The 26,645-nt window shown below is 35.0% G+C and overlaps 1 protein-coding gene across 2 annotated transcripts; it reads left to right on the top strand.

The window, feature by feature from the left end:
- LYG2 (lysozyme g2) lies at window positions 1-26,288 on the top strand. 2 transcript variants are annotated; one of them, XM_031959134.1, is made up of 6 exons: window positions 1-332; window positions 1,669-1,736; window positions 3,681-3,821; window positions 5,533-5,729; window positions 7,254-7,392; window positions 26,164-26,288. In XM_031959134.1, the coding sequence occupies exons 2-6, from the start codon at window positions 1,694-1,696 to the stop codon at window positions 26,175-26,177; spliced, it is 534 nt and encodes a 177-aa protein (XP_031814994.1). In that variant the 5' UTR covers window positions 1-332; window positions 1,669-1,693; the 3' UTR covers window positions 26,178-26,288. The 2 variants fall into 2 exon arrangements, with proteins under 2 accessions (XP_031814994.1, XP_012401603.1); XM_012546149.2 differs by lacking the exon at window positions 26,164-26,288 and adding an exon at window positions 7,981-8,211 and having other exon boundaries at window positions 5-332.
- Window positions 26,289-26,645: the final 357 nt, after the last annotated feature.

Raw genomic sequence — 26,645 nt, 5'->3', positions numbered from 1 at the left:
CATAAAACTAATATAGAAAGGTTCAAGCCATATATAAAGCTTCTCCAGGAGATGGGTGTTTCAGGACCAGGACAAGACAGGTGAGTCCCCTATGTCAGTACTGAAATATTCCATAGAAGCAGCCCTCAGGTTTGTGTATGACGGAAAACCAATTGTTGGCTCATGGAGGATCCTGCTGCTGAATTTGTGTTGTAGGACAGAGGTAGAGGCAAAGGGAGCCTGAAGAAAACTGTTCTGTCCAGCCTTGATCTATCCTGAGCAAGAGGAACCTGTGTTTTGAAAACCTTCTTAAAGAAGGAAGGGAAGTGTTCTCTCTTCAAAGACCAAAAAAGGTGAGTGGGAAAGAAAGGAGGGAAGGTATCTCTTCTGTCTTAGATTATTTAAATCAGGGTCATATTCAGAATATTTTTTATTGATGGTGCTCCAGATATAGTTGTGGACCCCAGGCAGTCCTACATGGAGCAATTCCCACTATGGTCTCAGTGCTGCTATTCTGAGTGATGATGAAAAAATAATGGGGTAACTAAGAGTGGCAAAAACCAAGACTATTTTGGTGAAGCTGCATTCAGTATAATCTTGGATGATTAGAATTTTTCCCTCTTTCATTCCAAAATAATTGTTGGTTTGCATTTTGGAGGGTGGAGACAGAGGGTTAGGGAGGTGGTTTGGACCTATGATTTCATCAGCGTGGGAAATTTCCTCCACTGATGAAACTTTCCATCTTAGAGGGGTACCTGCCCTCTGAGAAGTTAGTTATTTGCCTAGAGCCACTCAGTCTGCTCTGTATGTGTCAGAGATAGAACTTGAACCCAGATCTATTGACTCTAAGCCTCTCTATAGATTATATTAAGTTTTCTCTTCTTGCAGCTAGGGAATGCTTTAAGAAATTTAAATTGAATCATCATATATTAAATAGAGAGAAGAAAGTACTATGTTTGCATACTTTCCTTCCTACCTCTGTGTGTGTATACATATGGGGATGTAAAATGAATGAAATGGAACTAAAATAAATTTGAAGTTTGCATTGAAGAAAAGGATCAAAATGATGTAGGAAAAAACACTGGATTAGAAGGCAAAAGACTTGGGATTCTAATCTCAGCTTTTCCATTAACTTCTAGCAAGGGTTATTAGGTAGTGCTCTGGGTTTAGAGCACTGGATTTAGAATTAGGAAGAGTTCCTGAGTTCAAATCTGGCTTCAGATACTTGTTAGTTGTGTGACTTTGGGCAAGTCACCTAACTCTGTTTGCCTTGGTTTTCTTATCTGTAAAATGAGCCGGAGAAAGAAATGGCAAACTGTTCTAATATCCTTGCCAAGAAAAACACAGAGTCACATAAAGTAGAACATGAATGAAAAAAATGACAACAAACCCATAGCAAATTGCTTCATTTTTCTGTACCCTAGTTTCTGCAAATATGTCTGGAATTACACATGAAGAGAAAGAGGGGGGTTAGATTTCTATGCCTAAAAATCTTATGGTTCTTTACAACCATCAAATCATGTTCCCTGAGAGCTCTTGGGAATTTTTTGCAGTAAAAATTTAGGTAAGGCACTGAAATGAGCTATGTCAACTTTTTCATTGATTTGAAATATATTTTCTTTACTGAAATTTCTAATTTTTTTTCTATTTAAACAACTTTCTTTCTTTCTTTCTTTTAAATCAATCTAGGTTCTGCAGGATAAGTTCCACCATCATGTTAGTTTCTGTCGCTTTTTTGGGCCTTGCTGTTCTCATGGGTGAGTTGTGTGTGTGTGTGTGTGTGTGTGTGTGTGTGTGTGTGTTTTCAACACTATTCACTGTTGCCTTCCAAAACATATTGTGCAACAGTAACTTCAAAAGTGCAATTTATATATTTCTGTTTTTTCATGAAAATAATAAATTAGAAATGAATTGAAATTTAACTTTCACCCTCAAAATAATTAGAATATTTTCCCATTCACTTATGTCTCAAGAAAAGCCAGATTAGAATTAGGCAAGTCAGGCAACTATCTAAGGTACGAGAAGGGACACTTTTTATTATTACCATGTCAGAAAACATCACCTTCCCTAGCTTTAATTTTGTTTCATGAAAAATCAAGATATAGGTCAGTACAAGGAAGCATCAAAGCTTTAGGTCTCCATTTATATACAGGGGGTGCAATTTCCAGTTCTTGCCTAGGGTGCAAAAACATTTGGTCCCAACTCTTCCTCAAGCCCTGGTTATAATCCACTCCATGGGGCATCAGATTATAGGCTGGGTATAAGAGAGCTACTTTGGAATAAATAGACTGATACATATAATTATTCATCATATCAATTACTAATATCTTGGATATGCATTATCCTTAACTTTAAAGATCTGAAATAAAGCAGCAGAACTTTCTTGAATTAATAAATTCAAGATATGCAGAAACATCATTAACATATTTTAGATTAAAAATTTATAATCAAATAATAAACTAAAGCCCTCCTTTTGGAAGTTTGGTTGATGGCTTTAGGGATGCTATGGAGGGATTACATTCCTCCTATTCCAAATTATTTCATTCATCAACATTTGATTTCTGATTAATTTTTCTAATGAACAACTCCAGCGTCATCACTTACCCAGCTCAAACACCTTTAATAACGACGTTAACACCTACAAGGAAGGGAGAGAATAAACTATCTATATGCCAGGCTTCCTTGCTAAGTTCTTTATAAATACTGTCTCAATCAATTGTGATAGAGGTGATTCAAGGCAATTCCAATACACTTGTGATAGAAAGAGCCATTTACATCTAGAGGGAGAGAGAACCATGGAGACTGAATGTGGATCAAAGCGTAGTATTTTCATCTTTTTGTTGTTGTTTGCTTTTTTTTCTTTCTTGTGTTTTTTCCACCTTTTGATATGATTTTTCTAGCTCAACATGACAAATATGGAAATACGTTTAGAAGAACTACACATTTTTAACCTATCTTGGATTGCTTGCTGTCTAGGGAAGGCAGGAAGGGAGGAGGAGAGGAGAAAAATTTGGAAACAGGGTTTTGCAAAATTAAATGTTGAAAACTATCTTTGCCTGTGTTTGGAAAAATTTTAAAAAAAACTATCATTAAAAAAGAGGGGGGAAAGAAAAAAAAAGAGAGAAGAGACAAAAAATTAAGTTAATATTAAAAATTATCTCATTGGATCCTCATAATAATCCCATTAAGTAAATACTCTTATAATCCTCATTTTACAATTGAGAGAACTGAGGAAGAGGTTAAATGTCTTGCCCAAAGTCATCAGAGGCAGGAATTTAGATCTTTCTGACTCTAGTCTCAATAGTCTACTATACCAACCAATTGCCTAATAAATTAAGTTTATACTTCCTTAAATGAGAGAGAGGACTTTAAAAGACTGGCTCCAATCTCTCTACTTTTTCAGTTTTATATCAGAGTGTTTCCTTACATCCCCTAATCTGCCCTAAGTATCTTGTAAGAGAGACCATTTGACATTCCCTTAACATTAAAATGCAATCACCAGGTTTGTATCTCCCCCTACTATATCTAGTATGTATTGTGTAGCTGCTCAATAAACATTTGAATTACTGAAAAAATTAATACCTAATAAGGTAAAGAAAAAGTCTAATGCTTTTCATAGTCTACAAGCTTAATCATATTCATAATGGCAATCTAAGTCATATTTTCTCACTTGTGGTTTAAAATAAGCTTTTGTTTTTCAGTTACTTCTGAGAGCACTTACCCATATCCTCACCCAGTGAACCCTTACTCCCAGCCTCGGCTGTATCATGGTTGCTATGGTGATATCATGAGCATGGACACCCCAGGAGCCTCCTGTGCTATAGACAGATTGATCCACTGTGGTAAGTGCATATGGGACATTTCCCCCTTCCCTTATAATTTCTTAGGACTTTCACTTAAGGAAGTAGCTTTTATCTTTGTATAGCTTTTCCTCTGTTGTTTTCTTTTTCAATCTCTCTTTATCTTACTACCATTAAGATCATAGAACCATAGAATCCAGAGCTGGAAGGAACCATAGAGATTAAGCTCTTTTACCAATGAGGAAATGGAGATCCAGCAAAAGTAAAATGACTTGCACTTAGGGATCAGTTGGGACCAGGTCCCAGATCTTTTGTATTCCACACCAGTACTCATTCCACTACATTAGTTTGATTTAATTAAAACCTCATTTGTCTCTGAAACATCAATTCTGAAATTCAGAGATTTCTCTCTGTGTGAGGGAAGTGGGACGGGAAAGGAGGATGAGTTCCTGGAAGCTGGAAGTTAGTTTTAGTATAGTTAGAAGGACATTGAATTTAGATCAAGAAATATGGGTTCTCTGAGGCTACTGTTTGACTTTGAACTAGTCAGTGAATCTATCTGAGCATGTTATCTATAAAGTCAGAGGGATGAACCAACTGATCTCTAAGGTCTTAAATGACTTTGATATTCTCTGGTTTTAAATATAGTTTTTGACTTCCTTGGTAACAAGGACTATTGGATTGACAATGGCTATCACACTTTCTTAGAAGACATGTAGCATTGTCTACATTCACATGAGCAGGCTAGGTCCCCAGGAGTTCCCCTCAAAGTTCCAGGGGAATTATATAGTATAATCAGAGCTGGCTTCTCTAATTTTATTTCTCATGAATTCCCACTAGTTTACATCTTCCATTGACAATCAGTTGATAATACTCAGTAAAATTAATTAACTTTTAAAAAAGATTATTTTCCAAAGTAGTTTAGTTAAGAACAATTGGTACAAACATCTTCCCCAAAGAAGAGACATACTCTTCCACAATTACACAAAGAATCCTGAGGAAAGTGGACTTAAGTTTAGAAAGAACATATGGTAAAGGGATAACTCATAGCTTCTAGTTGTGTTAAGTCTGGTTCTAGTAATCTTTTTCTCTCATTCATGAAGTCCTTGTGAAATTCTACCTATGGTACAACTTTCTTTTTACTAAAAATACCATTTTATTCAGTATTATCTAAATTGTCTTCAGTTCCTAATGCATATGCTGATGTCAGTCACTATTGCTCCAGGGATCCTGCTAGGATGCCTATGGATGAATCCAAAAATCTTTCTATCTCTGATCCAGTGGGAAAAAAGTAGTTCTCTTCTTTTCTCTGCCCACTCCACAAACTTCAAGCAATTCCTTCTCAGGAAGTTAGATAGAACTGCTTCTAACCATAAGCTGTGCCACTAGAGAAATATATGTTGTGAAATGGCTTGCAATTTTGTCTCAGTTCTCTCAATCAATTCCAATACACTCCTGTGCAGCATTATTTAATTTCATTCAATGGCTTTCACTCCTTCCAGATTGATTAAGGACTTTCCATAAGAAGTTTATAATCTGTGATTGATTAATTAAATAGAAGTGGGGTTTTTTTTCTGATAAATGTATCTGCTCTGTAGAGCATCTTGTTAGGTACTTTAAATGGGATAGGATAATTGATTCCAATGACCCCCCCATTCTTAGAGATTTTAAAAAAATTCCTAGTCCCTTTTAAGAATAAAGAAAATTAATTAAGAAAGTAGAGAAAATACAGATATTTCTATTTCTATGGTAGGGATCCGTGGCTCAGAAATGTTTGCTGAGATGGATTTGGTGCTTATGAAGAAATATCAAAATATAATAAAAAATGTTGGACAGAAACAATGTGTGGATCCTGCTTTGATTGCTGGAATTATCTCCAGGGAAACCCATGCTGGATCTGTGCTCCAAGATGGATGGGACCATCAGGGACTTAAATTTGGTCTAATGCAGGTAACTGTCAGTGATTAATACCGGTGGTTCAGCAGTGACATTCTTCTTTTCACCAACATATCAGAAAACCAGAAACCCTTTTACAACCCTTTATTAGGAGAAAAAATGGTACAGAAGAGAAAGGGTTGGATTTGGATGCAAAGACCTTAGTTCAAATCTCAGCCCTGCAATTTACTACCCACATAATTCTGGACAAATCACTTCCTTCTTGGCCCTCAAATCCCTCATCTAATGGAACATTTACTAAAATGTCAAACAATTTCTGCTCAACATCTTTGCTGTTTTCTTTAGGGCCTGTCTGTTATTGGCAACTCTAAAAGATACCTCTTTTGAATGTAGGAGTTGGATGAATGAAGGAACTTCTAAGGAAATTCATTCTTCCAATATAGATTGGTTCCTGCTCTGCAACTTACAGCCTTGGAAAGTTGTCTAGGGCACTGAGAAGTGACAGGCCTAGGGACTCAGCTAGGATATGTCAGAGGTTGGGCTAGAACTCAGGTCTTTGTGACTTAGGCCTTCTGCATACTATGTTTAAAATGAGGACAGTTATAAAAGAGTCTGTAAATACACATTTTGCCCAGTTAATTTTTAAAAAGTAATTATATTAATAGAAGACTGTTCTTCATAGCACAATTGAAAATGAAAGTAAATTTTTATAATTTTGGACCAAAATACTGACTTATTAAGTAATATTCCTCACTTCTAACTAACACAACGATTGGTTGTTGTGGGAGGAGTGAAGTAGGAAATTTTGAATTATCTAGATAGTCACTTTAACTCTCTAAACAGTAAAGCACTCTCTAGTTAGACATAGCTTTTTGCTATGCATTACTGGATAACTGACATTGTACCCTAACTAGCTATGTGAACTTGAGTTAGTTTACTTCTCTGAGACTCTGTTTCCTCAGTACTAGGATTATTTTGAAGAAGAACTTCATAAATCTTAGAAGTATGAATGTTGGTTCTTTGATGGATCTTTAATCATATTAATGAAGGCATCTTCTCTACAAAAGCTCTCACAAATATAAACTATTATTTTTAGAATAATTGTTTAAAAGCAACATCTTGCTTTTACTGTGACCTTTGAATAGCCAATTTGTTTTTGAATAATGTTATCTCATTTTTTTCCACACTGAAGCTATCCAATACTCCAAATTTTTTTTTAAAATCATAGCTTCCATTTACATAATGCTTTAGAGTTTATAAAGTGATTTGTACCTTATTCCACTTGATCCTCACAATAATTCTCTTAAATAAAAATGAGGAAACCAAAGCTCAGAGATATTAAGTGAATCACCTATGCTAGAAAGTGATGGAGCTGGGAGATGTCTTAAACCTTTTGACTCCTACTTCAGTACTCATTCAATACATTCCTTTTTTCTCACTGAAGAAAAGAAACAACTTGAGAAATAACCTTTTGTGGTTAAATAAGGAGGGAAGCTCAAAATATGAAAAATAAAAAATGAATTTAGAAGAAAAATTACATTTTCTCCCAGGGATTCTGACCTTATTTCATTTTTCTAGCTTGATAAACATACTTATCATCCCACTGGAGCCTGGGACAGTGAAGAACACCTTATACAGGCTGTAAAGATCCTAACTGACAAAATTAAGGCAATCCAGAGAAAATTCCCAACCTGGACCATGACTCAACACCTGAAAGGTGAGTCAAGTTTATTTGTTGAAATAAACAGTGAATAAAATTACTTCTGACTTGGACATTATCATTGATTTGCTACTTGCTGCTACTGGCAGCACCAAAGATATCATATCTTGCTCGGCTAAAGACTGGATTAATTATTCCCTGAGAACTCTTTCAATTCTGTGACTCAGGAGACAAAATTTCATGTGTAAACATGAAGTCAAGGTTTTGAAGTCAAGGACTAGGTACAGTCATTATTTTCCTTCATAGTCCAATTCAATCAAATATCTTTAAGTAATAATAGTTACTGATATTCAATTAGATTCCTGGATGCAAAAACCATTTTTGGCAATTGCAAATATCTATAGGATAAGAATAAAGATGGAGATAAACTGGGGGAGAAGCGTTTATGTCTGATAGACTATTCAAGAAGACAAGCCAATATTTTCCAAGTGGCTTGAAGGTTATGCTGTATTTTTAGAAGGAGAGAAAAAGAAAGGAATCCCTTTTTGGGAAAACTGTGACGTGATCTGACATCATAGTATTTTCCTGTCCTATTTCTGACTGAAATTCCTCCTTTAGTTGTAATGCTTTTCTGTTCTATTTCAGGTGGTCTCTCTGCCTACAAATCAGGGATTGATGCCATTGTAACCCCTAATGATGTAGAAAATGACTACACCAACGATATTCTTGCCCGATGTAAATTTTTTAAGAGGCATGGCTTCTAAGTTTAAGGAGGTTGACCAAACAGGTCACCATTTAGCAAGAGAGGATAAATCAAAACATGTTAATCAATACATACACCCACCAATTGTCTGAATAAATTATTTACAAACTTTCCATATAAGAAAATTGTTCACAGGAAGCAGAGGGTATACTAATACCCCAAATTCGAGTTTCCTAGTCTGATACCGATAGGATCCCAGCAATGGAGAGATTTCAGCGTGTCTATTAACTTGGATAGAAAAAATCTATATTTCTACTAATTGCTAATTGAAATTAATAATTTCCTTTAGTTATGAATAAAGGCAACAAATCATAGTAGTATTAAATTTTACTGGATTGTCAAAGAAGCCCAGGACACAAAAAAAGATTAAGCAACCCTGCCCTTAGGGGCAGTTAGGTGGTGCAGTGGATAGAGCACCAGCCCTGAAATCAGGAGGACCTTAGTTCAAATATGGCCTCAGACACTTAATACTTCCTAACTGTTTGACCCTGGGCAAGTCACTTAAGCTCAATTTCCTCAGCAAAGAAAAAAAAAAAAAAGAAACCCTGCCCTAGATGCTGTTGTTCCTCACATTGAAAACAGAACCTGAACAAGTCATAAATAGTAGCATCCTGGGGGATGGAAACCTTATTTCCAACCCTCCTAGCAATCTTCATCAATGCGGTCTCCCATCTAAGCCCTAGCCTTGTTAGAATTGATGATTCTTAGCTCCACACTAATACTAATGACCTTCCTGTACCAGTTCTAGGATCTGTTCATAGCATGTGACTTCCAATTACATTGGCACTATTCCTAGGTTATGCCAAAAATTAATCTCCCCACAAGTTCTCCCACCCCTCAACCCTCTCCCCAGTACTTAACACACACAAAGAATTCCCAATTTTTGTGTTACATGCTTTGTCTGTCCTGTGAGATTGTGGCACATCATTCAACTGCTCATGTCCATTAGAGGTGTTGAATTATAGAGTTAAGTACACTGCAATATGACCTTGAAGTTCATTGCTCAACCTTTTGTTCAATATTTCAATTTCCAGATGTCTCTCAAAAAGCTAAAATGATGCTTTTACTCCAACAGAGTTTTCATCTGAAACAGGTTCATTTCTATATGCCTAATAATCAGTATTTCTAAAATAGCATTCTCTCCTGGTGCCCTTGGCTTCCTTTCAAAAGGTGCAGGTGGCACAGTGGATAGGGCACCACTGAGTTCAAATCTGGCTTCAAACACTTAAAACTGCCTTGCTGTGTGACCCTGGGCAAGTCACTTAACCCCAATTGACTCAGCAAAACAAACAAACAAAAAATTCCAGCAATATAGTCTCTTCATTTAAAAGTATTACACATTCAAAGTAGTGGGAGGGAATATAACTGACATATAATCTCCTTCCCTCTCTCCCCCCTCCTCCAGCAAACAAACAACAAAAAACACCCTTTTTCCTTTTCCTATTTCGCAAAGATATAGGACTTTATTCTGAACGCCAAGATGCTCAAGAAATATACTATCTCTTTTCATCATCTCCAGAAGAGATGTAGAGATAATGATAGGTTTTTTCAAGGACCTAGGGAAATGGTCAACTTGGGTCACTCTAAGATATTTTGTTTGAAATTCTATTAATCATTCCATTAAGATTCCCCCACCTTGGGGAACACCTACTTAAGTGATTGGGAAATAAGTACCTGCTTCCACAATATTATTGATATCTCTGACATGGATTAATTCATATATATATGCACACATTCTTTTTTTTTTTCTATGTAGATATTGCTGAGGCTTCAAAATTGTCTCTCATCTCTATAGTGTGCTTCTTACTGCTTCCCAAATACTGTCCATGACTTGGGCACTAAAAAACTATCAGAATACACTAGCCTTCACTGGCTGGTATCCACACTTTTCACAATCCTACAAATTCAGTTCAAAACCTTCTATTGAAAGTGAATCCAAAGTGCCAGTTCCATTCCAGCAATAACTCACATTCTGCTTCTCTGTTTGTCTGTTTTCCTCTCTCTTTGCTTTTTTCCATCTCTGTCTGTCTCTTTTCTCTCTCTCTTTTCTATTTTTCTCTCTTCTTTCTTTCTCTCAGTTGCAATCTTTTAAATCTTATCTTAAGAAAAATTGTTCTATTGCATTTTTATGGTCTACAAATGTCTCATTGCATTCTAATCTTGAACCTACATCACTGGATTGGCCTGAATTAGTCCTGGCCCAGTGTAATTTGATGTTAGTCTGCAGTGGTTCAGTGCTATGATTTCATTATTAAATTCACTTTTGAATTGGGAAAAGGATGGTATGGAAGTGGTATGGCTCCTTACATCATTGGATGGTTCGATATGGGATCTTGGTATTCTATAGTGATAACAAGTGTTTTAGGCTGGTATAGGAAACCTCAATGGGATAAAAAAGAAGTTTCTTCTGATCCTGGAGAGAAAACAGAAATAGTACAAGACTGATTATCCCCTGACTCTTAACTTTTTTTTTTAAGTGTATAATAGCATAAGGAAAATGAAAATAAATTCTCTTTGGGTGTTCTTCTATTAGAGGCAGAGGAAAATGCATTTTTTTTTTTTTTTTTTTACTTTTTAAGAACCATGCTTGAAAGTAGAGAAGATAATGTATCTAATAATAATAACAAAAAGGACCATGTTGATGGAAATAGAAATTGATAGACTGAAGATAGGAAGCACGATTTCTGACCCAGTGGCTTAATTGACTTCTGAGGGAATCAGGGTCATAAAGGACACAAAGGAGATAAATGCTACTCCCCTCTGTATCTGCATTCATCACAACAGTCCTATCAGAATGTCCCTACAGGGTTCTGGGAATTCCACCAAAAACTCTATGCTGCAGGCAACCAGAAAGAGAAACTAATGGTGATCCAGTAAAGGGCTGAGGGAAGTGAGCAGAACCAGGAGAACATTGTATTATAGTAAGAGCAACATGGTGAAGATGATCAACTTTGATAGACTCAGCTCTTCTCAGCAATACAATGACAAAGACAATTCCAAAAGACTCATGATAGTAAAATGGTTTCCACATCCAAAGAAAGTTCTATGGAGTCTGAATGCAGATTGAAGCATACTGTTTCACTTTTTTTCCTTTCTCTGGGTTTTTCCCTTTCTTTCATAGCATGGCTAATGTAGAAATGTTTAATATGATTATACATGTATAACATATCTGATTGATTGCTATCTTGGGGAAGGAAGGAGAAAAAAATGGAAACCAAAATCTTATAGATGTTGAAAACTAATAATTTGCCCCCTCTTTTTAAATTACAGTGTTTTATTTTCAAAACATATGCATAATTTTCAACATACGTCTTTGCAAAACTCTGTGTTCCAAATTTTTTCCCTCTCTTTTTCCCACTTCTTCTCCTAGTCAGCAAGTAATCCATTTTAAACATGTGCAATTCTTCTATACATATTTCCACAATTATCATGCTGCACAAGAAAAATCAGATCAAAAAGGGAAAAAAATGAAAAAGAAAACAAAATGCAAGCAAACAACAACAAAAAAAAGTGAACACAGTATCAGTCTTAGATGGCATTCTCCATCACAAGATCATTGGAACTGGTTTGCTGTGGAAAAGAGACAAGTCCATCAGAATTGGTCGTCATATAATCTTGCTGTTGCTATACACAATGATCTCTTGGTTCCATTCACTTCACTTAGCATTAGTTTATGTCTGTCTCTCCAGGCCTCTCTGAAATCATCCTGCTGATCCATAATATGCATACACCATAAATTATTCTGCCATTCTCCAACTGATGGTCATCCACTCAAAAACTAATAATTAAAAAAAAGAATATCTGAGATTCTACTCAAAACAACTTAGGTGTTCCTTGAAACAGATGAGAGGAAATTAATATTGACCTAATTTGAAGTTAGACCCTGTCTACATGGAAACATTTTCCAGTTTCTAGCCACTACAAACAGGGCTGCCACAAACATTTTGGCACATACAAGTCCCTTTCCTTTCTTTAGTATTTCTTTGGAATATAAGCTCAGTATTAACACTGCTGGATGAAAGGGTATGCACAGTTTGATAACTTTTTGGGCATAATTCCAGATTGCTCTCCAGAATGGTTGGATTTGTTCACAACTCTACCAACAATGCATCAGTGTCCTAGTTTTCCTGCATCCCATCCAACATTCAACATTATTTTTTCCTGTCATCTTATGGCTAGCTCCTTAAGAATTTCTTGGGTCATTGTATTGCTGAGAATAATTAGGTCATTCACAAGTGATCATCTTATATTGCTGTAACTTCTTCTTCTATTTAATTCTCTTTTGGGATACAGACCTAGTTGTATTAGGTCAGAGATTTCTATACCAAAATGAGTCTGTATGTTATTCCCTCTTTGAGCCAATTCTGATGAGAATAAGGTTAACTCACTCCCCTTTATCTCCTCCACTGCAGCTTTTTCTTGCCTCTTTTATGTGCAATAATTTATCCAATTCTACCTATCCCTTTTGCCTTCTCCTAGTACATTCCTCTCACTCCTTAATTTTATTTTTTTTAACATATCATCCCTTCACATTCAACTAACAGCTGTGCCTTCTGTCTATACTCTCTCTCTCTTCCTTTGCCCTAATGATGAGAAAGTTTTTTTGAATTTAAAGTATCATCTTCCCACATAGGAATGTAAAATATAAAGCAGCATCTTCCATGTAAGAATATTAATAAGTCCTTTATGATTTCCCTTTCCTGTTTACCTTTTTATGCTGCTCTGGAGTCTTGTATTTGAAAGTTAAATTTTCTATTCAGCTCTGGTCTTTTCTTTAAGAATGCCTGAAAGTCCTTTATTTCCTTGAATGTCCATTTCCCCCAAAAGAATTATACTGTTTTGCTGCATAGGTAATTCTTGGTTGTAATCCTAATTCCTTTGTCCTCTGAATTGTCATATTCTAAGCCCTATGATTGTTTAATATAGAAGCTGCTAAATCTTGTATCATCCTGACTGTGGTTCCATGAAACTTGAATTGTTTCTTCTGGCTGGTTGTATTATTTTTTCCTTTACCTGAGAGCTCTGAAATTTGGCTGGAGTTTTCATATTGGGATCTTCTTCAAGAGGTGCAGAAAAACTTTTAAGGGCTGTACCAGAGTGTTTAAAAGGGGAAGATTAATGAACTTCCATAGCTGAAACAATTGTTCCAGTAAGGAAGCCTAACTCCCACTTTAAGCTTTTCATGGGAGATTAGATTATAAGAAAAAAAAAAATTCCTGAAAGAAAATCCTCCTGTCATTTCAGCTTTGGCTATGTTGGAATTATAGAAATAAAGTCAGATAATCATAAATAAACAAATCATAAATAAAATCAGTAATTGACTAAATCCATTTTAGCAGATTAAGGAGTTTGAAGATTTATGATTTTTAAGATTTCAGGAGAGTATTCCTGAGACTCTGGGGTTATTGCAGAAACTCACTCCCTTTTAAATAACTTTTTTTGGAGGTACCACTGTACAGAATCTGTTTTAAGAAAAAATAAGAATTAAGTTCTAAGTTTTAAAAGTAAATGGCAAGATTAATAGCTTCATTGTTTTAGAACAATGAAAGAAGGAAGCTAATTTAGAAGTAATCCCAGAGTGAAGAAAAAAGAAATAAGTAAATGAGTCACACCTTATAACAGTCTCTTGTAAACCTTTCCCTGACATTTCTGAGCATGAAAAGAGAAGAGATTGTTTAAAACCCAGTTCTCTAGTTACTTATCCCAGATCAAAGACCTTTTCCTCAATTCTTCTCCTCTCAGATCAGATTACCAAATATAGGTGTTAAAATTTCTGGCCCTTCAGTTAGGGAATGGTTGAATTGTAGCATGTGATTATGATGGAATATTATTGTTCTATGGGAAATGATGAGCAGGATACTGTCAGAAAAACCTTAAAAGTCCTCCATGAACTCAAGCAAAGTGAAATATACTATGTGCAAAGTAATAGCAATGTTGTGGGATGATCAGCTGTTGAATGACTTTGCTTTTCTCAGCAATGCAATGATACATGCTGACTCTGAAGGATTTATGATGAAAAATGCTATCCGTATCCACAGAAAGAACTGATTGTGTCTGAACACAGACTGAAGCATATTTTTAAAAAAAACTTTTTCTTGAGGATTTTTTTTGAAGGGAGGGAAGATCTGTTTTCTCACAACTTGATTTTTATGGAAATATTTTACATAATTTCACATGTGCCCTCTTAAAGTACTGTGGGGGTGAGGAGGAAGAAAAAGAATCTGGAACTCAAAAGTTTTAAAAAGAAATATAAAAAATTATTTTACATATAATAGATTAAAAATTAAATTTAAAAATGCTACAAAAATATAGGGAAACTCGAATATACTCTGGTTGCTGAAATTTATTAGTTGTATAATCTTAAGCAAGTTATTTTATCTGTTTACCCCAGTTTTCTGATAGGTAAAGACAAAAATAATAATGGTACTCATAGCCCACAGAACCCAGGGGTTTTGTGAGATCAAAATATAATAATGATTGTAAAGTGCTTTACATAGTAACTGGCATATGCTAAGCACTACATTATTATCATTTCTTTAATTGAATGTAATTGTTCTATATCTGATAACTCTAAATTGGGTTAAAAATGTCAAAGGTAATAAAATTAATGATTTTAATGTTATTATTATTTTTGGTGAGGCAATAGGGGTTAAGTGACTTGTCCAAAGTCACACAGCTAGGAAATGTTAAGTATCTGAGGTTGGATTTCAACTCAGATCCTCCTGATTTCAGTGCAGGTCTTCTATCTACTGTGCCATCTAGCTGCCCCCTAAATTAATGATTTTTATATCTGGAAATGCAATTAACTGAATTGATGCCATTTGAAGTTTTGTTTCATATTTTAAACATATGATATTGTTTGTATCATTAGTGTATTTCTAAATTCTTTAATATTGTGAAATGTGAGAGACTATTGTAACAGAAATGTTGTTACACAAAACAACTTTTTAATTTGGATGCTGTTGTACATTGATTGGACCTTTAAAAGAATGTGACAAAACATAAGTATTTGAAAACTGTTAAATATTTAATGAGGCATATTTTATATAAAGCAGTTAATATACTGATAGTGAATTTTTATTTGAAATTCTTGGTTATTGTGAAACTGTATAGGATAATTTTAAAATGTTGCTTCAACATATTAATAATGAATCAACTATCAGGTATTTGTTATATGTTTGAAGTCCCAGAAAATGAGTAGTTTTCATTTATAAATAAAGGGTAAAAGAAATGTAAATGGTTAGAGAAATATTAGGAAAGATATTCAAGCCCTAAATTATGGTTGGTGAAATTTTGCTATTTAAAATAAAAATTTCTAGGAGTGTACTTTACAATTATTTTGAGCTCGGATTACAGGAATAGTTGTTCAATGATATGTGCTGCAGTCTGGGAACTGCAAAAGGTGGATGTCTGTGACTGGGAAAAATGTTGGAAATGACCATGCCATGGCCTAGATAGGATCCTCCTATTTCCCCACTGTATTATCTTCTTTCTTAAAAGGAAAATTCCCATCTAGTTAATCCTGATCCTTGCTTTTAAAATCCAGTGATTGTTTGATTGGCTGTCAGATATGATTCATGCCTGGAATACAACAGAGGTAAAGGAGGTTTCCCCTATGTTATGATATGTGATATTGTCATAACTATATCCTTCTTTTTTCCTTTTATAGCAAATTTCTATAATCAAAAAGTTTTATAAGTACAATATCAAATCTATTAAATAATACTGGAATATTTCTGAGTTATTATAATAGGATACAAGTATGAAAATCTTACAATTTTAACCTGTATTTGGAGTCAAATTATTACTGGGATGATATCCTCCTAAGGAGAAAGATTAGATAAAGTAATAAGACAAAGATATAATGTGAAAGTTTTTTAATTAAATGGAATATGAAAATCTGAGAAAGCAACAGAATGAAACTATTTTCTCTAAGAACTCTATGTAGATGTTTATCATTGGCTTCCAAGTTTATCTATCCTAAAATTCAGACTCTGAGCATGTAAATTGTGTAGATAATGGTAAAGAAAGTGAAATTATTTTCCCATTATTAAAGTATCTACCTGATAATTTTAAAAGCAAAAGTTCACAGCTATGCCCAGAGAAAGAACTCTGGGAGATGACTAAAAACCATTACATTGAATTCCCAATCCCTATATTTATGCCCACCTGCATTTTTGATTTCCTTCACAAGCTAATTGTACAATATTTCAGAGTCTGATTCTTTTTCTACAGCAAAATAACGTTTTGGTCAGGTATACTTATTGTATCTAATTTATATTTTAATATATTTAACATCTACTGGTCATCCTGCCATCTAGGGAGGTGGGGGTAAGAGGTGAAAAATTGGAACAAGAGGTTTGGCAATTGTTAATGCTGTAAAGTTACCCATGTATATATCCTGTAAATAAAAGGCTATTAAATAAAAAACAATTAAAAAAAAAAAAAAAAAAAAAGCAAAAGTTCATTTTGTATCATTGGCTTCCAAGATTATCTATCCTAAAATTCAAACTCTGAGCACGTAAATTGTATAATCGTAAAGAAAGTGAAATTATTTTCCCATTATTAAAGTATCTACCTGATAAGCTAGGAAGCATTTGAACTGAAGTCCTCCCGACTTTGGGGCTGGTGCTCTATCCACTGCGCCATCTAGCTGCCCCACCTCATAAATTTTTAAAAATATTTAATTTTTATTTTTTTAAAGTTTCTTCTTCTTCTTCTTTTTTAAATAGCTTTTTATTTACAAGGTATATGCATGGGTTATTTTACAGCATTGACAATTGCCAAACCTTTTGTTCCAATTTTTCCCCTCTTTCCCTCCATCCCCTCCCCCCATGGCAGGTTGACCAATACATGTTAAGTATGTTAAAGTATAAATTAAATACCTTATAAGCATACATATCCTAAGAGTTATTTTGCTGTACAAAAAGAATTGGAGTTTGAAATAGTGTACAATTAGCCTGTGAAGGAAATCAAAAATGCAGGTGGACAAAAATATAGGGATTGGGAATTCTATGTATTGGTTCTTAGTCATCTCCCAGAGTTCTTTCGCTGGGTGTAGCTGGTTCAATTCATTACTGCTTTTTTGGATCTGATTTGGTTCATCTCATTATTGAAGAGGGCCATGTCCATCAGAATTGATCATCATACAGTATTGCTGTTGAAGTATATAATGACCTCCTAGTCCTGCTTATTTCACTCAGCATAAGTTCATGTAAGTCTCTCCAAGCTTTTCTGAAATCATCCTGTTGGCCTTTTTTTTACTGAATAATGTTCCATAATATTCATATACCACAATTTATTCAGCCATTCTCCAACTGATGGGCATCCACTCAGTTTCCAGTTTCTGGCCACTACAAAGAGGGCTGCCACAAACATTCTTGTACATACAGGTCCCTTTCCCTTCTTTGGGATATAAGCCCAATAGAAATACTGCTGAGTCAAAGGGTATACAGTTTGATAGCTTTTTGAGCATAGATTCAAATTGCTTTCCTAGAATGGCTGGATATATTCACAATTCCACCAACAATGTATTAGTGTCCCTGTTTTCCCACATCCCCTCCAACATTGTGCATTATCTTTCTCTGTCATTCTAGCCAATCTAACAGGTATGTAGTGGTATCTCAGAGTTGTCTTAATTTGCATTTCTCTGATAAATAATGACTTGGAGCATCTTTTCATATGGCTAGAAATAGTTTCAATTTCTTCTTCTGAGAATTGTCTGTTCATATCCTTTGACCATTTATCAATTGGAGAATGGCTTGATTTCTTTGAATTAGAGTCAATTCTCTATATATTTTGGAAATGAGGCCTTTAACAGAACCTTGACTGTAAAAATGTTTTCCCAGTTTAATGCTTCCCTTCTATTCTTGTCTATATTAGTACTGTTTGAACAAAACCTTTTGAATTTAAGATAATCAAAATTATCTATTCTGTGTTCAATAATGATCTCTAGTTCTTCTTTGGCCATTAACTCCTTCCTGTTCCACAGGTCTCATAAATTTTTAAAAAGGTTCTTTTATCAGAATTTAGGTAAGGATAGAAAAAACAAATGGAATATAAACTGAAATTCTATGAAGTTTCAAATTTGAAGAACCAAATTTAAGCAATTGTATTAAATTGAATTTTATTGTCAGAATTATTTAGGAACCTCTAGTTTCGGAACCAGAGAAACAGAGCCCCCTTTAGACCTATCCTGAGAATAAAGTCTATGGTCCAAGAAAAATATCTAGGGACCAAATAATTAGAAAAGACATTTGGGACTCAAAATGTGCTGATTAAAAGGACATGGACAATGGCTTATGAGGACACAAGGAGATATGATGTTACTTAATACTGGTGACAACCACTGTATTGATTTGGTCTTTTGTTATACTTAAGTTTTCTTGGTTAATTTGGTGACGTGTAAATCTCCCTTCTCAAAACAAGCTCACTGTGGGTTCTCTAAGTAGTTTGAACTGGACCTGACAATGCAATCATGGGACTTGTGAGAAAAATTTTATTGTATTGTTTGAATTTAGCCATGTGTGAATGGTAAAGTGGATCATCTCTATGTATTGTTTCTTAACTAAGGACCTATTCTATGCTGATCAGAAACTTCAATGTAAAGATTGTTGCAAGGGATGTCTCTAAGGGATCCTACCAGGTCCTTCTGATTACTCCCACAGCTAGAAACTTGCAGCTGTGGACTTCTGGATCATCTGAAGAAATCCCTTGCTCCCGAGTAAATGGCAGAACCTTCCAGGGACTTCAAGGTCTGTCCAGTATGGATCCAGAAATAGTTGTCATCCAGGTGAGATAGGTGTCCCAAGATTCTGAACAAGGGCTGAATATATTCTCCTAGGTTTTTTCTCTTTTCATTTATTATCTGCCCAAATATTAAAGCCCTGATTTAAATGTGTTGACATTTTCTCCCTCTACATTCTTTCCCTCCCCCCATATTTTCTGCTTGCATGTAAACAGCGACTGAATTGGGACACACTTCCTGAGCAACATCTAGTCCTGGCCCAAGTGGCTTTTCTGGCGACTTGGCTCTTACCTGCCTCTCCTTTGTTGCCAAAAGAGTAGGAATTCTTTCAGACTCTCTCCCTTTGGCTAAAAAGGTGAAAATTTCAATACATTAGGAGACACTGTTTTCCAGAGCTAAGGACCAGGCAGCTGTGCCTTGAGCTTGGGATAACAATAATCTTTTGCACTCACCTTCTAGAACTGATAGCTCTTGAGCAAGCACCAATAAGCCCCAATATGGAGCCCAGCTAGGAAAAGGCTTTTCTCACTAGACAACTTCCTTGTTGCTGTGATTCCCTAGTTGCTACAGTACATTGTTTGACTTTATCCAGCCACAAATACATAAATTAAAGTACAGCCACTCTACAGCCCCACTAGGAGATGGGGCCCTGGTATGTGTTATTGCTTACAAGCCATTTCCCTTACTTTGAAATTAAACTTCTTTGATTCCTGACTCTTCTCTTTTTAGTCTGCTGCTTGTCTCCAGCCACTCACACATTAGAAGCCAGTTTGGTCCTGTCAAACTCCTAGCCCAAGTCCTAGTGCCACCCAAACTACATTAAATGACAAATGTTTGACAAAATAAAATCACATACTATTTGTGGCGACATAAGTACTCTAGGCAACTATCTAGAAATTAATTGTAGAAATGGTACCAGCCTACATTAGTGAAGGAAGTTTCTCACCTGGGAGTTCCCTACACAGTGAAATCAAAGGTAATCTCTTTTCCGAATGAGTTTCTAAAAGGGTTCATCTTAATTACTTGTGTAGTTCTTAAAATATTTTGTAAAGCTCAATTAAATACAGCAGAAGTAGTGTAGTGCAATGGAAATGCCAGAGGACCTGAGTTTGAATTCTGATTCTGTCATTTACTATCTGTGTGATTTCAGGTAAATTCTTAACTTCTATGAGTCTCAGCTTCCTAATCTATAAAATAAAAAGGTTAGATTTGATGAGTTTGAAGGTTCCTTCTAGCTCTAAATTTATAAACTTGTATACTCCTGGTAAGGGATATTTTCTGTTAGTTATATTCCATTATCTGTAATGAGTGCTTCCCTCTGAATTCCTTCCATTATAGAGTCCAACTCTGTTAATTGGTCTAAGTCTAGCCTAAGACTAACCACTGAGCTAGAATTCTGACCAGAAATTAGGGATAAGTCAGATTTTTAATCAAACACTCAGTCTTTTAGAACCGTATATCCTTTTTATCGTGAGGCATGGTGTAGTGGCTAGAGTTAGATCTGTAGTCATGAAGATTTGTTCTCACCTATAGCTATGACTCCCTAAGTTTCAGTTTCTTCATGTAAAGTTGGAATAAAGCACATACCCTCACAGGGTTCTTGTGAGGTTCAATAGCACAAGTAAGCACTTTACCAAGCTTTGATATGCTATGTAAATGTCAGTTATTGTTGTTAGTCCCAACTCCTATTTCAATTATAATTTGTGAGGTGTACAATCCTCCAGAGAAGTTATAATTTTGAAACAAAGATTTTACATAAATAATAAGCAGAATACATTCTTAAACTCATTTCCTTTGGCTATATGCAATATTTGTCCAGACTTCAGAAAAAATTATAGCAAGAGACTTATAAAACCTGAACAAATATGAATCTCAAATTAAGCATGTTGACCAAAAATTAAATATGGAGTCAGCTCCGGTTGCAAGAATCCCTTTTAAACTGTTCTGAAGGATGCTTGGTGCAACTATGGGAATGAATTTGGTTTGATGCAGGTAGTGATTATTTAAGAATAAAATATGTAACAATTCTTTTCCTTGAGTCGACCATTCAGCGTGTGTGTGTATTGTAGGTCTTGGAATTGCCTTGTAACAAATTTCAAGGAAAAATTACCTAGATTCCTTTCTTTCTTTTCTGTCACTCTTTGTTATCTACTGTTAGCCATTTATTTGATCAATGGTATCCTACCTAGAAAGCAAAAAAGGAAAATGTTAGGAGACAATGGAATAATTTTTAAAAATTAACTTTTTTCTTTTTTAAGAATAAAAACCATTCCTTTTCTTCTCTACTCCAACATTGAAAAAGAAAACACAGCTTCATCATAGGCAAAACAAAGTGTTTCCCTATCCATATGTAAAAAAACCAAAAACAAAGAAAACAACTTGTCATTCTCAGTATGGTTAGTCCTTTTGTGTTTCAGAGTTTTCAAAACTTTCAGATTTGTCTTTACAATGTTTTTGTTATTGTATAAAATGTTGTGTAGTCTTCACTTGATAGGCAGCTGTGAGTAGGGACAAGAAGTCAGGAGAGAACTTAAAATTGGAAAAATAGAAATGAGAATCATGTGCAAGGAAACTATAACTGAATGTATGGAAGGTAATGAGATAGTAAGGAATGGATAGTATCTCACCAAATGAGATAGTATGGAAAAAGAAAAAGACCTAAGACAAAACCCTGGGGGAGACCCACAATTATTTAGTTTGATCTGAATGAAGATTCCATAAGAAAAGAAAACTGAGGAGCAGTCAAAAAGGAATGAGAACCGAGAAAGCAGCGTTGCAGAATGAAATGAGCAGAACTAGGAAAACAATGTACACTTTATCAGCAACATTGTATGATGATCAACCATAAATGATTCAACTCTTCTCAGTGTGTGGAATGGAAAGATGAGATGAAGAACTTGCAGGAATGTGCGAATGCTTTTTCTTTATTTTATTTTCATTATTTCTGTATCTCCCTATGACCTATGTGTGGGCCTCTATTTACTTAAACCTAGGCCAGTTACAGACATATTTACTTAACCTAAACTGGTGGCATTTATCATTATTTGACATTATTTAGCCTATTAGTTTAAATACTGTCAGCTTAGTTATCTGATTTATGGTTTCCTAAAAAGCAGGTAATTTCAGGGAAATCGAAACATTCCATTTCCATCTTTTTTTTTTTTTTTGGCAATGATATCCAATTAGGAGGCCCCACATTTCTTAATGCTTTCTAACTTGTGGTGTAATCTCTTGTAACAAAACCTATAAAAATGGTATGTATCCACTGACCCCTTGGACCCTCCTGCTGTGAGTCCCTTTGTCTCTCATGGCTGGACTGCCCTGCCACTCATGAGTTGCTGTAAAAAACAACCTTTTCTGCTTTCTACTGTGAGTAAACTCTGAGTAGTCATTTTGGGTGGGGCTCTTTTGCGTCCCACACATCAGCAACACCAAAACAAATGCAAAGAATTATTAGGACCCCCAGGGCCCCGTGCTTACAGATCAGCAGAAACTCAAGGCCTAATAATGCAGAGATAATGAGTAATGAAGAGACAGGGAGCAGAGGTGGTGCAAAACTCCGTTTACTCCAGCTTTTACCACCAGTCTTAAAGCCTTAGTTACATCAGCATAGCAAGAGCTCTCTAAGCCAATCATACTAAACTATCAGGGATTGTCACGCCCATCTCACTCCAATTTCAGACATGCCATGTAGTCAACAGGGGTGCCATCATGTTGTACACAGGGGTGGGTCTCCTTCCTCCCAGTGCCATCTTGTTCAACTCTTATAAATTGTTCTATAGGATGGCACATGTATAACCTATATCAAAATCACCTACCATTTTAGGAAGGGGGGAAGGGGAAGGAAGAAAAATTTGGAATTCAAAATCTTATAAAAATGAATGGTAAAAATTATCTTGACGTGTAATTAGGGAAAATTACTATTTTTAAAGCCTTTTTTCCCCCCAAAAAAAATCCATGTAGTTTTCAACATTTGACCTTACAAAACCTCGTGTTCCAAATTTTTTTCTCTTTCCTTTCCCCAAATTCTTCTATACATATTTCCACTATTATCATGCCACACAAGAAAAATCAGATCAAATGAGTGAAAATAGTGTGGTGTGTTTCACACTCAGCTTCACAGTCCCCTCTCTGGGTGTAGGTGGCTCTTTTCAGCACAAGACCATTGGAACTGGCCTGAATTATCCCATTGTTGAAAAGAGCCACGTCCCATGAGAACTGATCATCTCGTATAATCCTACTGTTGCCATGTGCATTTTTCTCCTGGGTTTTATTCACTTCACTTAGCATGAATTTATGTCTCTCCAAGCCTTTCTGAAATTATCCTGCTGATTTTTATAGAAAAATAATATGGAAAATACTCTTTTCAAGAGAGAGTAATGTCATGAAAACTTTTAGTGAGTTTCCAAAAGAGGGTGACTAACAGTGTCAAAAAGGTCAAGAGAAATGGGGACTTTGGCAACTAAAGATCATTGCTAGCTTTTGAAAGAACAGTCAAGTTTCAATTGAACAATGAGATTTGAAATTAGATTGCAGAGGGTTTAGAAGACAACATATTTACTCAAGACACTGAAATTCTAATTGGAATGGTCAAAAAGATGTAAGAACAGAAATGGTGATAGTGGGCAATCTTGTTTCACTCCTGATCTTACTGGGAATGGTTCTGGTTTGTCCCCATTACACAGGATGCTTACTGAGGGTTTTAAATAGATACTACTGATCATTTTAAGGAAAAGTCCATTTATTCCTATATTCTTTAGGGTTTTAATAGGAATGGGTGTTGGATTTTATCAAATGCTTTCTCTGCATCTATTGAGATAATCATGTGATTTTTGTTACTGATATAGTCGATTATGCCAATGGTTTTCCTAATATTGAACCAGCCCTGCATTCCTGGTATAAATCCTACTTGGTCAGTGTATTATCCTGGGGATGACTTTCTGTTATCTCATTGCTAATATTTTATTTAAGATTTTTGTATTAATATTCATTAGGAAAATTGGTCTATAATTTTCTTTTTGTTTTTACTCTATTTGATTTTACTCTATCAGCACCATATTTGTGCCATAAAAAGAATTTGGTAAGAATCTTCCCTATTTTTTCAAATATTATAACTGGAATTAATTGTTCTTTAAATGTTAGGTAAAATTCACATGTAAATCCATCTGGTCCTGTAGATTTTTTCTTAGGGATTTGATTAATAGCTTGTTCTATTTCTTTTTCTAATTTATTACTTAAATAATTTATTTTCTCTTCTGTTAACTTGGGTAATATATTTTTGTAGATATTCCTCCATTTCACTTAATTATCAAATTTACCGGCATATTGTTGGGCAAAATAACTCCTAATTACTGCTCCAATTTCCTCCTCATTAATGGAAAGTTCTCCTTTCTCATTTTTGAGACTAACAATTTGATTTCTTCTTTCCTTTTTCTAATCAAATTAACTAAAGTTTATCTATTTTGTTGTTTTTTTCCTAAAACCAACTCAGTTTTATTTATCAATTTGATACTTTTCTTATTTTGTACAAACAAAACCAATGAAGACCCGTTTAGAAGGAAAGCAATAAATTGGGACATAGTTTTACATTTAAGGGTTTTGATAAAGGCTTCATTTCTAAAATATAGAGAGAACTGACTCAAATTTCTAAGAATTCAAGCCATTCTCCAATTGATAAATGGTCAAAGGATATGAACAGACAATTTTCCTATGAAGAAATTAAAAACATTTCTAATTAGATGAAAAGATGTCTTAAATCCCTATTGATCAGAGAAAAGCAAATTAAAACAACTCTGAGACACTATTACACACCTCTGAAATTGGCTAAGAGACAGGAAAAGATAATGACAAATGTTGGAGGGGATATGGGAAAATTAGCACATTAATACATTGCTGGTGGAACTGTGAAGGGATCCAGCCATTCTGGAGAGCAATTTGGGACAATGTTCAAAGTTTTCAAATTACGCATACCCTTTGATTCAGTAGCGTTTGGTGTATCCCAAAAAGATCTTAAATGAGGGAAAGGAACCCACATGTGCAAAAGTGTTTGTGGCAGCTCTTTTTGAAGTGGCAAGAAACTGGAAACTAAAAGGATGCCCATCAAGTAGAGAATGGCTGAATAAATTATGGTTTATAAATGCTAGGGAATATTGTTCTATAAAAAAATGATAAGCAAAGAGGCCTGAAGAGACCACAAGAACTGATGCTAAGTGAACTGAGCAGAGCCAGGAGATTATTGTACATGGCAACAAGATTATACGATGCTTAATTCTGATGGCCATAACTCTTCAACAATGGGGTGATTCAGGCCAGTTCAATGATCTTATGATGGAGAGAGCTATCTATACCGAGAAAGAGGACTGTGGGAACTAAGTGTGGTTCACAACATGGCATTTTCGTCCTTTTTGTTGTTGTTTGCTTACATTTTATTTTTTTCTCATTTTTTTCCAGTTAAATTTGATTTTTCTTGTGCAGCAAGATAATTGCATAAATATGTATGTGTATATTGGATTTAACATATATTTCTACCATGTTTAACATATATTGGACTACTTGCCATCTAGGAGGAGGAGGAGGAAGGGGGGAGATTGGAACACAAGGTTTTGCAAGGGTTAATATAGAAGAATTATCCTTGCATATGTTTTGAAAAATAAAAAGCTTTAATAAAGGGAAAAAAAAGGAAAAACACTCTTTATTAAAGTTATTAAATTTAGTTTTTAATTATTAAACACTCTGGTAAAAAATGTCAAGGAATTCCCCTACTAAGTTAATGTAACCAGTTACTTACAAAAGAGAAAATGAAGAAATAAAACAACCTACTTTAATCTAGATTTTAAGAGTACTGGATAGCAGAGATAGAGTGGGAATTGGTCTGCCTCTGGGAAAGTCCCATTCTACAACTAGCATACTGAAGATTGAAAAAACATTAAAATGGAAAAAGGCTATTTCCCCCTAAAATACTATTTATAGAATGGTAACAAAGTTCAGCAAAAATAGGGGAGAAAAGGGGAGAGAAGCATGGCTCTGGGGTCAGAGGACTTATATTCAAACCCTGTTTCCTTACTTCCTGAGTGACTTTGGACAAGTCACAACCTCCCTCAGAGTGTTTCCATTTTGGAAAATAAAGTTGAACTAAATTAGCCACTGATATTTGCTGTAGAGCTATGATGCTAGGTTTTAGTATGTATGTTTCATAACTAAAAGTCTAAGCTTTAACATCTCAGTGATTTCAATCACTGACTTAATGGCTATCTGTTAATGGTTTTTAAAAATAAGGTTACATTTACTTTCAAACTGACTGTTTTTGTGTTCATTTCAGGTAGTATGATGTAGAACCTAAAACTTGCAGACCAATGACAAGATGGATATCAGGACAACAAAGAACGTCTATGCTACTGATGTTGCCCGACCCCCAACTGCTGCCAAAATTACTACTAAACTTCTCTCTTCTAATTCATTCTCACTCTGCATTCCTCCTGCATTTTGGGAAGAAATCAAGAAAACTATAAATTAGAGTAAAAGCTCTGTAATTAATGAAAACAGCATTTAGTTAGACACAAAGTTCTCTTTCACTTCAACTTTTTTTGGGAGGCAATGGGGTTAAGTAACTTGCACAGGGTCACACAGTCTCTAAAGTATCAGAGCCTGGATATGAACTTAGGTTCTCCTCTTCTACTCCAGGACTTGTGTTCTAGCCACCCCATTTTTAAGTAACAAAATTATGGAATTATAAGTAAGGAAATAAACAAGTTAACACTATATAGTTTTTCCCTGTTCAGCTGAAATAGCTACTTTTGAAAC

The sequence above is a fragment of the Sarcophilus harrisii genome, chromosome 3 (assembly GCF_902635505.1).
Source record: "Sarcophilus harrisii chromosome 3, mSarHar1.11, whole genome shotgun sequence".
Classification (NCBI taxonomy): Eukaryota; Metazoa; Chordata; class Mammalia; order Dasyuromorphia; family Dasyuridae; genus Sarcophilus; species Sarcophilus harrisii.
The sequence above is the reverse complement of the archived record's forward strand: the minus strand, read 5'-3'. Positions and strand labels throughout refer to the sequence as shown.

Excerpts from the sequence above, each read along its gene's own strand:
- LYG2 (XM_012546149.2), top strand. The coding sequence starts at position 1,694 with ATGTTAGTTTCTGTCGCTTTTTTGGGCCTTGCTGTTCTCATGG. Across the intron at positions 3,822-5,532 it reads AGACAGATTGATCCACTGTG|GGATCCGTGGCTCAGAAATG; the intron begins GTAAGTGCATAT and ends TTTCTATGGTAG. Across the intron at positions 7,393-7,980 it reads CATGACTCAACACCTGAAAG|GTGGTCTCTCTGCCTACAAA; the intron begins GTGAGTCAAGTT and ends GTTCTATTTCAG.